The 15,851-nt window shown below is 42.2% G+C and overlaps 1 protein-coding gene across 4 annotated transcripts in view; it reads right to left on the reverse strand.

The window, feature by feature from the left end:
* Positions 1–10,066, reverse strand: part of LOC104361642 (U2 snRNP associated SURP domain containing) — a 47,232-nt gene extending 37,166 nt beyond the window's left edge. For 2 of the 4 annotated variants that reach the window (XM_042793236.1, XM_042793248.1), the window contains exons 1-2: positions 9,791–10,066; positions 2,138–2,185 (exon numbers count right to left, since the gene is read on the reverse strand). In XM_042793236.1, coding sequence (XP_042649170.1) covers positions 2,138–2,185; positions 9,791–9,835 — 93 coding nt within the window. In that variant the 5' untranslated portion in view covers positions 9,836–10,066. The remainder of the gene's footprint in view (positions 1–2,137; positions 2,186–9,790) is intronic. The other 2 variants (XM_042793233.1, XM_042793240.1) reach the window with 2 other exon arrangements.
* Between the last annotated feature and the right edge of the window lie 5,785 nt (positions 10,067–15,851).

Below are 15,851 nucleotides of genomic sequence, written 5' to 3' on the forward strand. Positions count from 1 at the left end.
CAAAAGACGTGGACAATGGGAAGGAAAGGAGAGAAAAGATAAGAAATTTCTCTGGGAACTCCTAGCTTAACACAGTAATTCATAAAAAGCATCACCAGAACAAGAAAAAAAGCTCAAGACCACCAAAATATAAGCTATTAGCCTTTACCTTCAAAATATTTTTGATGCTCTTACACAATGCACAGTGTTGCTTAAAACTACCACTTTTGCAGTGGCAATTCTTTAAAAAAAAAACCATAAAAATCAGCTCAACCTAATAAAAAAAGTCAGTTAATTAAGGTGAACAGCTTAACTGCCATATTACTAAAAAATTTCAGATGCCAACTGCAAAAAGAGTTTCCTCTAGGAATAATTTTCTTTGTAAAGAGTTTTATTTCTAATATCAGCTTTCTATTCAGATTTTTTTTACATATGAAAAAGCACTGTGAAAAACAACTGAAATACCTTCAGTTCATAATCCTTGTTTAGTATCACAGATACCTCTTAGCTCTGTGCCAAGCATATGACCAAAATAGCTCCTATTTCTTTGAAAAATGTTCCCTACTTATTCATTAAAAGGAAAACTATCAGTTACAAGTTAATGCAGCATTGTGTTTGGAGTTATCTGGTTTATAACACTATGTTTGTCAACTTGAGCTGTTGTGACAAGTTTATAAAAAGTTTTTCATTCATCTGTGTGTTTTTAAAGTTAATAAAATCCATTTTTTCTGTTGTCTGAAAGACAGCTAATATTTCAGTATGACAAACAACATACAACCTTGGCAAAACGTGTGCATATTGCTATGGCACATCAATACAGACAAAACAAATACCACAATCCTACCCAAGGCTTATCCTGTCATCAAGAAATACTCTCTCACAATAATGTTACGTGATACCTGCAGATAAGCCACATGAATATATGTTCTATTGACCTAAGGGAAGCAGCTGTAAGATAACAAGAGTTCTGGCACTAAGATCTCCTCAGTTTAGGAAGGGTCTCAAAAAAAAAAAAAAATAAAAACAACAAAACCCTCGAAGTGGCTGGAGCAATATAAAGTTAATAGGATTGAACTCATTTATGCCTGCTAGTTACATCCCATTAGGCAATTATAACATCATTAGTAACCATATGCAGCTTCACAGAGTTCCTAACAACAGAGCTATACAAAACTTAAAGGTCTTCCTCCTTCAAAAAATGGAAAATAATACAGTGAAAAGGGTAAAGCAAATGATGGAAGTAAAAAGAAAACTTCTAGCTGAGTAATCAAATCACTGTATGAAAGCAAACTCCTATAAAACATAACTCTGCATTGACTATAGGAAGACACAAAGTACTGAAGTCCCGGTTCCATCGACAACAGAAAATATTCAAAAGAGATTTAATAGTAATTTTCCAAATTGTAGCAAGTAAAGCAAATCAATAAAAGGGCATACTTATTAATGAAAAGTTTCTGCTATCACAACTTGAATAATGTTATCTTACAAACAATTAAACAGCTGGTAATTGACTTTTTCATATACAAAATCAAATTGGAATCTTGAAGAAAATCCAAACCACAGAATGAATTGTCCAGTATTAATGCTCTTTGGCTCTTGCTGCCTGTTTTCATTTTAGCTCAGAAAAAGGTAGGCCTTCAAGCAACATGCCAACCACGTGACTGGGCAAAGGTCTCTTCTGTGGTGGGGGCGAGAGGAAGACTTGGTAATTATTCTTACCTTCTTCTATTAGAAGGAAAAATAAAGGATGAAATTAGGGCCACACTACCTGATTTTTGAGGAGCCAACTGTATATAAAAAGACAGTTTAATATACAGTGACTCTTAACATTAATCACTTCATATTTTGAATATTCCTCAGTATGAGAGATAAACACATAGAGTCCTTACAGCTTCTTCCTGTTCAAGTATCTGTCATGAATGCAATAATACATCAGAGCTTCCTACACTAATGGTTGTTTGAAAGTTTCAAGGAATATTTTTAAACATGAAAATCAATGGTTCATTTACAAACACCTACAGATTAGATACCAAATGCACCAGTCTGCCTGCAGCAAGTAGTTTTCTTTAGAGAACAAGTCTATTTTGAGTTTGTGGGTTTGGTTGGATTTTTTTGTTTGTTTGCTTTTTTGTTTTGTTTTTAAATATTTTGGACTTACATGTGTATCAGCAGATCCAGTGGTGTGTACTGCATCTGGCACTCTGACCTGAAAAGAGAATTAAGAGGAGGTGAGGCACAGAAAAAAAAACACACAAACAACCTCTATTTTTTTAATTCAGTTCCTCAAATGTGATTTTCATTTCAAGTTCAACATCCAAATACACAAGAACAAAGATACATGTAATGCATTTTAATGATAAATCTGAACAGGGACACAACATGAGCAATGTCAATGTAAGGCAAATAAGGGATTAAAGATAAACAGTTCTTGCTACGATTAAAAATATCTAAACTTCCAGAGCTGCATTTGATGAACATGCAACTGACAGCACTGCAAGGAAAAAAAATTAAGTTTGTTACACTGAATTTGCAAAAGTTGTCATCAAAGGCTGTTAAAGGTCATATGAAGTGCTTGATGATATTTGCCTTATCATAAAAATAATTTCCAAAACTGTTCTTAGTATGCTCTGCATAGATGGAAGCTGGTCACTCAAGAACACTAATTTAAGTCCAATTTGTGAGTATGTACTTACTAACATTATTACTTTAAACTGTAACTGAAATTTAACACATAAACCCGCATATATACAAAATCTGCATTAGCTTTTTTAAAAATCAGGTTTTTAAATGGTTTTAAGTGATGGAGAACACTCCAACAATAGGACAACCCATTTTAAAATTATGTAACGCCCAAATTCTAGAAAACATCACTAACATAATATCTACTATTAAGGAATAACCATCTGATGCACAATTCATATCTAAATTGAAATTTAAGTCAAAATAAAACAGTTCCATTAGCTGAAATCTGTTCATTAGTTACAGAACATTAGCATTTCTCCTTATTACCAGGAATTTATAGTTTCTACCAGAAATAGTTATATGCAGTGCTCATCTCCAGTCTTCCAAAAAGGACAAGCACCAAGTACTACTCTAGAAGATAAATTACTAGACGTCATTTTCATTTTGCATCATGCTTTTTCATCAACTAAGACAAATTTATCTCTGGACAAGTATATTGCTATGTTTTACAGTCAAATCAAGTTAGAAAAAAATGGTAGACAGCACTTCAAGAACCAGAACTAAGTCCACAAAGGTAGAGAGGCACAAAAATACAACCCTTAAAAGGGAGAAACAAAGGCTCCTAAGAATACGTTTGTTTAGCTTTTGGAGTTTTTATCAGAAAGAGGAAGGGGGGAAAAAAACAAAAAACCCCAGTTATGTCTTACTCTCAAAGACCTCCCAAATCTACTTACCTGCAACACTACACATTACTCACACCTTTGCACAGAACTTAATAAAAAGTTCAGTTCATGTGTACTAGTAGCAGTTCATTAACACACATGTGGAAGCAAGTATCACAAGCATCTTTTACTAATTCCGCTTCCTGCAAGCTTTTCCTCTGTATTTGGTGCTGGATTTTTTTGTGATTCACAACTGCCTGTGGCACTCAAATTGGTAATCTGTTATCCACAGTTCTATGTACTGCAAGATTGTAGTTTAAGGAAACCTGTCCTCCCCCAGAGGGTTTATGGATGTATAGCACAAAATCACACAGATAAAAGAAAGACACTGTGCAAAAGAATTTCAGAGCCTGAAAACAGCATTCTTCCTGATGCCAGCTGCCACTCTGCGGCAACCAACACATCAGTTGCAATTCCACCCTTAAAAAAAACCCCAAAATTTCAGACCTGCAGTGAAAAAGATAAATCTCAAAGGTGGAATGATACAATGGCATCTGCCGTAGTATACTGACAGATTCAAGACCTAGTATTGCTTGGGGGAAGGAGGTTGTTTGGCAATGGCAGAATGAAATGACCATTTCTCAATTCTCCACATCTGTTTCATCTACAGAAGTTTTGGGGAGTGACCTTCCAATAGGGATGGGTGCTGAAGCTGCTTACAGGGAGAACAACAGACAAGGCATCAATCACAGTAACAAACAGTATCAACACTCAGTACAATGACACTTAAGACACAATATCCTGAGGAATAATGCCAAAAAAAAAAAAAAAAGTAACAGAAACTAAATCTGTTTCTCCAGCAAGACCAGTTGATACTGTGCAGAAAGGATGTCAATGCATGGCAGCACACAGGGATTCTGCAGGGTAACAGTGGAAAAGCAGGCCAATGAACAAAAAAGTCTGAAAGTCGCTGAGCTAGAAGTACAGTGGCACTGCCCAACCCACCAACAAGGACCACTGTGGACCAAGTCACCCCAAATGTTAGCCAAGCAACAGAATTTCTAAGATGCACTCTTGAAAATTCTAAAAGCAGTTTTAACTTTTAGACCAACTTTATATCACAGCAACTAGCAGTTTTGCAGAGTCCCATTATTCTCATCCTTAAACAGTTCTTATTTTTAAGGTCGTCTCTTCCCACCTATAAATTTAGTTCATACCTTTGGTACTGCTTCTGACCATCCAAGCAACTGCACCCATGAAGCACAAGATGAAATGATTCTTCACACAACTATGCATTGCTACCTGCCAGTTTCTAAACAGCAGTTATTAAAAAACTAACTCTCACAGCAGCACACTTTGCATTCATCTGCATCGCTTTGACAAAAGGGGCAATTTTGTTTCCTTAAGTTACACCAGCTGAACTGACTCAGCAGAATCGCAGTGTCTTTCTAACATTCCCAGACAGGACCATTTCAGAAGTGTTGAAACATGGAACAGGACTATTTTTTCCTCTTCTCATCACATTAAGTAGCTCAGCTGAACTAACTGTTGAAAGACATGTACCCAGAGCTCTGTCCTGCACCTGACCATATCTGAGATGTGAGAATAGCTCCTTCATGTTCAAAACACTGACAGAAAAAATACGAATCCATCTTTCAGTCATTGCCAGCATAAACAATCTACAAATGTCCTCTTACTCCCGATTCACTGCTTCTACCACTCTGCACAAAACCTTTTTTTTTTTTACCCCAAACCAGATTATTTTCCAGCTGGATCACTTTCACTGCACAGGTCCCTCAAAGAACTGTGCCAGCATAACTGAAGTAGCAATGCAGGCTGCTGAAATGGCATTTCAGTAAAATACAGCCCTGTCAAACCACAGTCTTAGAGGTCAGGTCGCTTAATGCTCCATTACTGAGTCTAGCCAAGTTCACTCAGCCTTCAAAAGAAAAGGGGAAAAAAAATAATCTTCAAAGGACCATACAAATGAGATTTATGACAAATTCCTATCAGAAAGCCAAAGCTGAGAGCCCCCTCTCAGAATCTGGTGCTTAAATTTTCTTCCAGTTTTGTTGCAGCTTCCAAAGAAAACAGAGAAGAGAGGACTGCTCTCCCAAATCTTCCTGTCAGCAGTACAAGTGCCCACAAATCCAGATCTTCACAGTTTCTCCAAATGCAATGATTTCTGGGTAAGACTAGCACGATCATATTACTTCACAAATATTTAAAATATACTGTATAACATAAGCAAACCTTTTTTTTTTTCTTCTTAATACTAATGCCATTTTGTAAAACAACAAAGAGCAACAAAAGCTCCCAATAAAACCCAGAAGACAATCCCGTGGTCTTCCAAATGCTGAATGTTATTATTACAACTGTAATGGCTACAACTTAAATAAAATTCCTTCCCTTGGAAAACCTAATAGCTTGAGGGTAAACTGTTTACAAGAAACTCTGGTGTAAGACACTCTTGCCCTGTTTCAACACCTTCCACTGATTCTGCCCCCACACTGGGCAGCTGGTCACACTGAACTAGAACCCTTTTTCCAATTTAACTGATCACCTAGGAAAGAGAGAGTTGGGGAGGTTCAGCCAAACCAGTTTCCAATTCATAGCAGGCTCCATGCCCCACCCCCCAATCACGCCAAACTACCTAAATAGGACAGTGTTTGGAAGAGGAAAAAGTAGCTAAGGTTGAGACTAGTTTGTGTCAGCAAGATACTAAGGAAAAGTAAAATGGAATCATAGCTTAAATTATATTGTTAAAATCCAGCAAAGGCAGGGATGTTTCCAGCCCAAGTTGCCTCTTTTATTCTTCCTTTATCAAACTGTCTAGAAAACAGATGCTTGCAAACATCTCCAAATTATTTCATAGTTAATTTATTTACATTTACCGGAATAGTGCATATTAATGTTATTCATTGTTAAAACAGACATTGCTTTCAGACACAGAAGTAAATTGAAAATGGTTTTCTCCAAAGTACTTACAAGGACTGCTATTCCATTACAACCTTAAACTCAGATGAACAGGAGCTGCCAACTTTCTACTGCTAGAGAGGAAATAAGGTCAATACCTCCTTTTACGTTTCCACCACCAGCGGAACACGCTTACACCTCTCCTGCTCCTGGTCACTAGTTGAACACCAACAATACAGGAAAAGTTGAAGATCACGAGTTTCACCATCTTGCAGAATGCTACATCTAACTGGAATTCATCACGTGCACAGATATTACATTGCTACTCTTCATATACTTTAACTTACCAAGGAAAGCTGTCCATTCACAACAATTAAATGTTGAAGAACAGTGATTACTTAACACATAACTTACTCAAAAGCCTGAAAAATGCATTTAAGATTAAGGAATGTTAAAACATTTTTTTAGAATGAAAAAGAGAAACCTACAGCTTGGGTCAGGTGGATAATCTGCCACATGGTATCCAATTTGCTCAGTATTATATGTAAAAGCAGTGAACATGCAATATAGTCACTACTCACAGAAGATAAAATGAGAACATGGCAGAGTCATTGAGCAGCTAATATTTCATTACAACAGGATAATAACTGAACATAATCAGTATCTGCCATTTCAGAATCATATCCTACCCTGACCTGTGCAGTCTTGGGCAATCTCTATTTTCTAGTCCTTAACTTTGTCCCTTTCGTATTTAGATTTCCGGAAATCTCAAGCACGTATCTTCCTATCCCAATCTCGAAGTGACAAAGGAATTTGTTGCTTTTGCAACACATTTCACATTGGAGACTCTCAAACTTATTTAGAAGCTGACAGTATCATAAAAAGCAGCTACCACCACAGTGACACAGGCAGTGGGTGCTCCTGGACCTGTACCACCTTCAACAATGGTTTTCAAATAGCGACTCAAACAGATAATGCCAGACTGAAATAAACTCGATTTTACACTGTAAAACAAAACTGGCTAGATGTTCAAAATCAGTACTTTGACACTAAGACCGAACAACAAACACTACCTGTTCTGAAGGGAAGAAACCCGTATCTTACTGTAAGTGTTAAAGCCTTCAACCACTAGGCCACAGCTCTTCACAGAACACAGAAAATAAAATGTCACTGTGTCTTCCCAGGAGGTAGGCTAGAAGCCAGCAAAGGCTCATCTTAGAATTGCCATTGAAACATATCCTATGGAGTCTACGAGACATATTTGTTTTGCAAGTACAATTATTCTTATGACTTGCAAATACAACGCACCAAAAGAAATGGAGTCTAAAGCTTCGATTTTGAGGTGTAAGTAAATTAATCTTAAAACTATTTAAAATAAAATAAAATATTTGATAAATAATTACTTTAAGAAATTGGACAAAATGGTTATTTGCTTACATTGTTAAACCATAAACATTTTCATACAGGCTCGACTAAAAATACACATTTTTATCCTTGTGTGAATAAATTAACTACAAAAATTAAGAATATTACTAATTTCAGTACCATTATGTCATACTTCTTTCTGCAGACATCTGAAAAGTACCTCTAGGGATATACATATTGCAAGCATTCATGAACTGACAAAAAAAGACACCACATACACCCCACCCCCCCAAGGAAAGATGAGGTTGAAGGAAATAAATTCCAAGAGCTAGGCATGTCTTATTTTATTTCACTTCTCAACAAAAACAATCAATCCATCCAGGAATGTATTATCATTATTTTCTTTGGCACATAAAATAATATTGACAATACAAAACAAGATCTAGAATGTAAAGCATGGGAAAAAGACTACTGAAAACACTGAATATACATCTAGAGTAACGGGAAATTGAGGGGTGGGGGGAACAGCACGAAGAGGGCAAAATACAGGACCTCCTCAATGGGCCTTGACAGATTAATGCACATTTGACTTGACATTCTCTAGTAGTCCCACTGACTTCAACAGCGTGGATGACTGTATGAAGTTACATGTCTGCACATACCTCTGCAGAACCAAGACCCAAGGCAGAAGACAAGTTTTATAAATTAATTACTACTGTATATTAAAAAAAATATTATAATCAGTACAGTATCAGTAATCAACAAAACAAAAAAGTCTCTGATGTAACTGCGAAAAGGGCTCATATGTGGGTTGGTTTTGTGTACCATGTTATCAGTTGCAGTAATCAATAATTAAATTATTATTCTATGTCTAATTATACTTGAAATCCCAAAATGCCTTATTCTCTGGAAGCCATTCTCCATAAATTAAGACCGGCTTTCCTACTAAAGTTTTATGTCCAGCTGTTACTTGCAGTTCCAAGCCAAAGGCAAGATCCAAAAAAATGTTTCCTGGCAATATTTGGAATAGATCACAAATGGGAAACAAAAATAAAACTCTCTTACTCTGATAATACCAACGGGGTAAACATGCAAAGGCTCTCGGTAACTACATTTCAGCTAGTTTCCTAGCAGCAAAAAAAAAAAAAAAAAAAAAATCCTGTTATAGCTGAGTACAAAACCGGTAAAAATTATTAATCTATATAGCATTAGAAAATCCTAAACCAAAATGTGGCTTCTCCCTTGACTGATTTACACACTCATATATATTTAAAAAAAAAAAAAAAAAAAAAAAAAAAAAGAACAAAAAACCACACCAATGACTGGAAGATTTATATACTTCTGGCCTTAAACCTGCAACAAAGCTGAGTGTGGGGGGGTGTCGCTAATCACTAACCCTCAAACCTCAGGTGCCAGTGCGTCCCCCAAAACGCACGTTGCCCCCGCTCCCCAGGAGGAGGGATGCTTTGGGAGGGCAGCTCGGGACAGGCGCCGGTTTGGGCGCACAGCTCCGGGCAAGTTTGCCAGAACTCCCGCACTACCCGGGCTGCTGCTCTGCGATTCCCTGAGCCGGCGGCTGCGGGCAGCAGAGCGGGTAGAGAGAAAAGAGCGCGGAACGCCACGGCGATTTCGTGAAATCCGTAATCCCACCGCAAATCGGAAGACACTCGATCTAAAATTATCGTTCTCCTTCGCGCTCCCAAATTGGAAGCCAACCCCACGCGGGCTCCGGCTCATGGGAGGATCGGGGGTCGCGGCACGAGGGAAATGAAACGCGCCCAGGCGCGCGGGTAAGGCTCGGGCACCCACCGACCCCCCGCAGCCCAAACCGGAGCCGCGCCGTCAGCGCGGGGCGCCCCGCACCCCTCCGCCGGGGGCACCGGGACGCGAGGAGGCCGCTGCCGCCGGCCCGCGACAGCGACGCGCCCAGGGCGATCCCGGGGAGCGGGGATGCCCCGCGAGAGGCCCAGGCCCCCCGGCCCCGCCGCGCCGCCCCCCTTCCCGCCTCCCCGCCCCCCTCCCGGGGCCCGCAGTCACCCCCGGGCAGAGAGCAGAGACGGAACAGGCCGCGCCGCCCGCGCCTCGCCGCTCCGCCGCTTCCGGGCCCCGCCGCCGCGCCGGCAGGCGGCGGCCGTGCCCTCCGGCGGCGGAGCGGGCCGCCGGGCCGCCCCGCGGAACGGCCTCACCTTCCCACTGGCTTTCTGCGAGCCGCTGGGCGCCTTGTCCGCCATCTTGCTTCTCCCCTCGCTCGGCCCTAGCGCTGAGGAAGCGAGCGCCGATCCCACCGAGCCCGCGAGCGGAGGGCGGGAAGCCGATGCCCGAGCCACCGATGGGGCGGCCTCCGCTCGGGCGGGGTGGGGCCTGTCCCGTGTCCGCGCCGCGGGGGCAGCGGGGCGGCCAACCGGCCCCGTTCCGCCGGCGGCCTCTCGCTCTCGCTTCAGCAGAAGAAAACCCGAGCGAAGTCGCTAGGCGACCCCAACCTGCCTAGCAACCGGCTGCGCTCCGGCCGGGAGCGACAGGCAGCCCGCGGCGGCCAGGCTGGGGCGGAGCGCGGGCAACGGGCCCGGCTGCTGAGCGCTGCGCGGCGGGGAGGCACCAGCGCTACTGCCGCCCGTGCGAAGGACCCACGCTCGAAACCCTGACGCGAGGGGTCGACATTGACACGCAAAGCCCCGTCCCGCGTTGCCCGGGCCCCCCGTAGGGGAGAGGCCCGTGCAGAGCACCCAGAGCCGCCCTTCATCGCCAGGCGTTTTCCTACGAGACATCGGCGGGTGCCCGCTGGGAGCAGCTCAGACTGCCCGCCAGACAACCTGCAGTGTGGGCAGAGGTGGGATGAGCAGAGCAGTAGCAGGGTCAGCTGAGGGCGTGGGAAGGCCCGTGGCGGGGGCACTCTGTGAGTCCCGCGGTGTGGAAATGCCCGGAGTGCCCTTGGCGTGCACCGAGGGCCCAAAATGTGTTTCGGGTGGGAAAGCTTCGCCCTGGCTCAGCCAGGCTGGACAGGCAGCGTGTCACGCAGTGGCACAATCCCGTGCTTTGGCCATTTGCACAGCTCTCCTCATCCACTGAGCCATGGCCACAGGCACCGAGCCGTGCGTGGTCGTACAGTTCGGAGGCTGGGCTTGGCCCTAAACATCTAGCAGAATGAAATAGAGAAAATGCTGTTTTGAATAACATCAAAATGTTACATCAAATTGAGGAAAGCCCGGGAATAAATAGTGAAAAGGATAGCACAGGAAATCCACCGTCATTGGGTTTATAGCACACAACCACAGCAACATTTTTTATTGAACATTGCTTAACTAGAGATTATAACAGGCCACATTGCATTTATCATGAGTCTTGCACTCCCATACTTTTATGGATTTTCAACATAACGTGGAAGTTTTCTGAGATAATACTTAAGGAAAAGACAGTAGATACACAGAAATGACTGAAACAGTTACATCCACCAACTCCCAACACCTACTGCCCTTTGAGCGACAGGAGGGAGCCGGGCCTATGCTAATAACCACATTTCCCAGTGGAGGATGAAGTGGGAGCTTCCAGAAGAGGCAAAAAGAAAGAAAAAGGAGCAGGTGAGGGGGCCAGGGGCAACTGCAGAGGACTGAAAGTTTACAGAGGAGGGCAAAACCCTCAGGAAACCTCGCCTGCTGCAGGTGTGCATCCAGCTGCATGGGGAAATGGTCTGAGGAGAGCATGTTGCTCTGCTGGTAGCTGTCTTCAGGGTGACAGTTTAGCTGTGAGTCTTTTCATGGCTACTGTCATAGTACAGGTCCCAATGCTGGCTGTTGTGTCGATCGTGCCAGGATGGTGTAGGCTGGTTAGTGGAAGTAACACTACAGTGTTACAAAAACACTTGGGAGCTGGAGAAAAGTCTCCCTCAGAGCTAGAAAACACAGATCAATACACAAGAACAGCTGCGTGGACAAAAGTTAAGACGACGACCATTTCTCACTCCCCCTGTGCAGGGCAGCTGCTGCAGGAGTGCGAAGGCCACCCCCCCACCCTACCTGCCCCCCTCAGGCTGCAGCTCCTCGGCAGCACCCCTCAGCACGCCTGAGGTCAGGTTTGCTACATCATTTCTACTTCCCAAGTCACTCAAAAAATAGCAAAATAATAAATAGTCATCATAATTCTGTAGATGCAAATTGGTTTACACTGCAATCAAATCAGTGGTTGAGCAGACAGTGCTGCTGCAACTAAGAAAAAGGTGAGTTAGACAGAGGAGGTTCACGTGGCAGAAATACGCATTCCTCCTTGCTTTTCAAGCTTCCTTCCACCATTTGCAAAATAATATGCACAAATTTTCTCATAATGGATCGGTAGCTGAGTATCAAGAGATACCCAATGTTTACTGAGCTCCCTTCAGCAATAAGCAATTACAACAATAAGTGTTTGCTATACATACATCTGGCACAGTACCTTACCATCTGGGATCTCGCCCTCTGCTACAGAGGACAGCTCTCCATTTCTGCAACCACCTGCACAGCTCTCTGTGGGCACCCCAAGGCTTTGCATGGATTTGAAGAGGCATCACTGCTGGCTTGGAGGGAAGGTGGGAGAAATAAAGCCCACCCCTTGACAGCAGGATTTGGGGAGAATCCCATCAGTCTTTTTAGGATTTTTTGAGCTTCAAACCTGCCCATATAGGAGCCATTCCCCAGGAAGGAATCATGTTGGCCAAGGAGCTTTAGAGGTGGATTAGGCTGGATGTTACTGCTTCAGAATCCAAGTCAAGTCCTTCTCTTCCCCCATTTTTCTCTGTTTTCTTGATAACCACTTCACCAGCTGGAAGAGGCACAGGATTAGTGCCATCCGTGACCTGCTTTTGGATTTTTTTAACATCGTAGTGCTCTCCTGGGACTGCGTTAATAAACCTAGTATGAAAGAAAGGCTGACACTTCTGGATAAAAACCAAACATCTAGCTGGGAAGAGGAATGTGCCCTTGGATGCTAGAGTTTTGGGGCCACTAATGTTTAGAAAATTTGTGCTCCATTTGGCCTCAATCCCTTTATTTAATCTACCTCATTAATCCTTTTTAATTATCCACCTCATTGTTTAAACCTGCTTACTGCTCAGCCTTTACACTCTTTTGTAATTAATAAACCACAGCAAATTAAGAGCATCATAATCCAGAGCATGCTGTGAAAAACTGGAAAGATATAGTGAGTTTCAAAGGTCATCTCTAAAGATAATTATTCAGAATGAACTCTACTTCTCAATCTGTGCTATTTATAACATTGCAATAGTACAGGAGCACTTGTGTACAGTTAGCGAATGACAACACGTGTCAGTGTTTTGGGCTTAATGAGAGAGGAAGGGGAGGGAGGCAAAGAAAGCCATGAGATGCACAAATCTATGGAGAATTAATGCTGGAAAGGGTAGGCTAATAATAATATTAAAAAGGAAATATCAGACATTTTTCATTATTATGCAGTAAGTCTGGTTGCACGCAGACCTGGGAATTGTTTATTAACTGTTGTTACAGTGACAGATATCATTAGGCAATAAACTAGGAAAATCATGAATTATCATAAATAATTAACACTAAGCTACATTAAGTAAACCACATGCTGTGGTGCATTACCCTTGTCTTTCTGGCTGTTTTTTTCCCCACTTTCAGAGGAGATCTCTCCCTTGCTCTTATCTCAGGCCAAAGCACAGCTGAACTGCTGCAAAACTTTTGCAAGGATGGGTGTGAGGGGAGAGGAAGGATTTAAAGTGCTGTGGAAGTTCTCTATCCTGTAGCAAAGGAAGCACATTTGAGGGCATGAGGCAGGAAGATCAGTAGGACAGAAGCGTAGCTGCTGGGTGTACAGGTTTGTAACTCAGTGTGTGAGTCATTTCATGCTCTTGGTAGTGGCTCACAGATCCCTAAAGCCACAGGCTGTGGATGCGGTTTCCCCATTGCTCAGGCAGCTGTCTTCCAGTTTCTTTTCCCTTAGTCCACCCTCCATCTCCTCCCACTACTGAGACTGAAAACCACTAAGCAAGAATTTTCAAAACAGGTAGATGCACACTTCTCCCATGTACTCCCGTGTTGCTAGGAAGCTATGGGTGTGCAGCGCAGCGGGAAAGCAGGGCGGAGGTGACCGGCGGGCAGCCAGAGCACAGATAGCCTGGGCTGGATCGAGATGATTTTGCAGGGACCCCCAGAATAACAAAAAAGGGCCAGGGAGGGTGGCTGGGAGAGGGCAGTTTGGCTCCAAGGTTCCCCGCAGCCTGGACTTGTTGCTACTGCTCTGCCTGCTCTCTGTCCAGATGGCTGCAGCCATATCTGTGTTGTTCCACCTCGGGGTGCTGGTGCCCTGCCTTCTCTCAGCTGTGAGTCCTGCTCTAGTCCTGCCATTCAGCAGCCACTTTTCCTTCCAGGACTCCGTTGCTCTCCTAGGACACACGCCTTCTCAGGGAACCTGAGTTTCTTCTCCACCCGGGACTCCTCAAACAGTGAGGCCCATTACACAAACCAGTCACAGGGGTAGCATCTGACTTGTACTGGCTGGCTGAGAAAGGTCAGTAATTTGCGGTGTATTTTCCAGGCGTTAGTGCAAGTATCAAATGAAGGCTTAATTCCAAAAGTTCCCCTGCAGCTTCTTGTCAGAGAGAATTAGCCTACATGACTGGAATCCAGATGTGCAAGTTTATCAGCTGTTTAAAAACATGGAAGTTCAAGATAAGTGCAACACCAATCCTTCCTTTGTCAATACCAAGAGTCCCTCCTTTCAGCTTACTACTTACCTACTTACTTTTCAGTGAGTAGCAATTTGTGCTCTGGAAAACACTCTCACTCAGCACATACAAACAAAACAATTTCTTAGCCAACATCGTACTTTGCTCTTGCTGTGAACCCCTGGTAGGTGGGAGAGTGGTGGATTCTGACCACAGGAAACATGTACGAAATACGCATACGCACAATATGCTGTTCTTCATCACAGTGAAACTAATTTCACTGTAATACTTATACTCAGATTTGCTGCTGTCGAGAAAAACACAAGTTCTACCCCTAATCTTTCAAAACCAAGAACTTAAAAAAGACAACAACCAAACATTCAGAGAAATTTTCTTAAAATGTGAAGTATTTTTTCCCAGTTTGCTGTGTTTTTTCAGATTATTTCAGATTGGGTTTATTGCTGCTTTTTAAAGCATAAAGAGCACAAACCTGAAAATATTCAACCTGAAGGTAAAGGGGGCAGAAAAATCAGAAGCTCCTGGTGAAAGAGAGGTTAAAATGAACATTGCTGTGCAACCATGATGGTGTTGGTTATTGTTATTCCCTTTACCATAAGTAGCTTTTCTCACCTCCAAGTGAGGCTTTAAAATACAAGAATCACTTTCACTTTTCTTTATCTATTAAGAAATTATGCTTATAAAGTATAATTGTCCCTAAGTAGTTACTCAAGGAGAAAATGATGCAATGATTCCTGTTTATCCAGTCTGAAAAAAATAGTGGGGTAGAAACTCTAAAGGCAAGTTAATCTCTTCAGTATTAGATCAAAGCCTACTCAATTATTACAAAAGATTATAATCGCTGCAGTTGAAAGTTACCCATTAAGACATTATTTTCATTACATTGATACACACTGGCAAAATGATTAAAAAAAAAAATCACATAGAACAAAAGGACCATGTTTGTATATCTCTTAAGATGTTCTCCCAGAGAAACTGCAAGTGTGAACTACATTAGACAAAGTTAGATGAGGCTAAAGCCTCTCTTTCTTTAACACCTCCTCTTTTTAAATAGAGCCAGATTCTACCCTCACTCAGTTGAGTGAGACTCAGTCAAAGGCTTACTGAGTCAGTGGGGTTCCACGGAAGATGTCAGAACAGAATCAGATTTACTAAAGAGATTTTAGTAAAAAAGGATAAAAATCTGGAGTAAACAAAGAGGTGAAATGTTTTTACTCAGACAAAACTTATGAAGAAAGATATCAGTAAAATCTGTCTTGAAGGTGAAAATATAGAAAAGAAATCAGAGAGACAGAGTTATACAGTAAAGCAAGAGCTCTTAAGATTTATGTTTGTCAGTGTGAGTGGGTTGAATTGGGTGAGGCCAAATGTATATCTTCAAAAGCATCTTAAACCTTCCAAACACCGCCATTGTTTGTTCACAAGAGTACTTTCTCTCTAGTGGTGGATTTAAGTTAATTTCGTTACTCAGAAAGGCAATGGATAATAGGAGGGATCAGTACAACTTCTTCCCTAGTATGCGGAGTATGTTAGAGTGCAAAAGATGAAATAAGCTTTTT

This window comes from Tyto alba, unplaced genomic scaffold, assembly GCF_018691265.1.
Source record: "Tyto alba isolate M040663 unplaced genomic scaffold, T.alba_DEE_v4.0 Super-Scaffold_10, whole genome shotgun sequence".
NCBI lineage: Eukaryota > Metazoa > Chordata > Aves > Strigiformes > Tytonidae > Tyto > Tyto alba.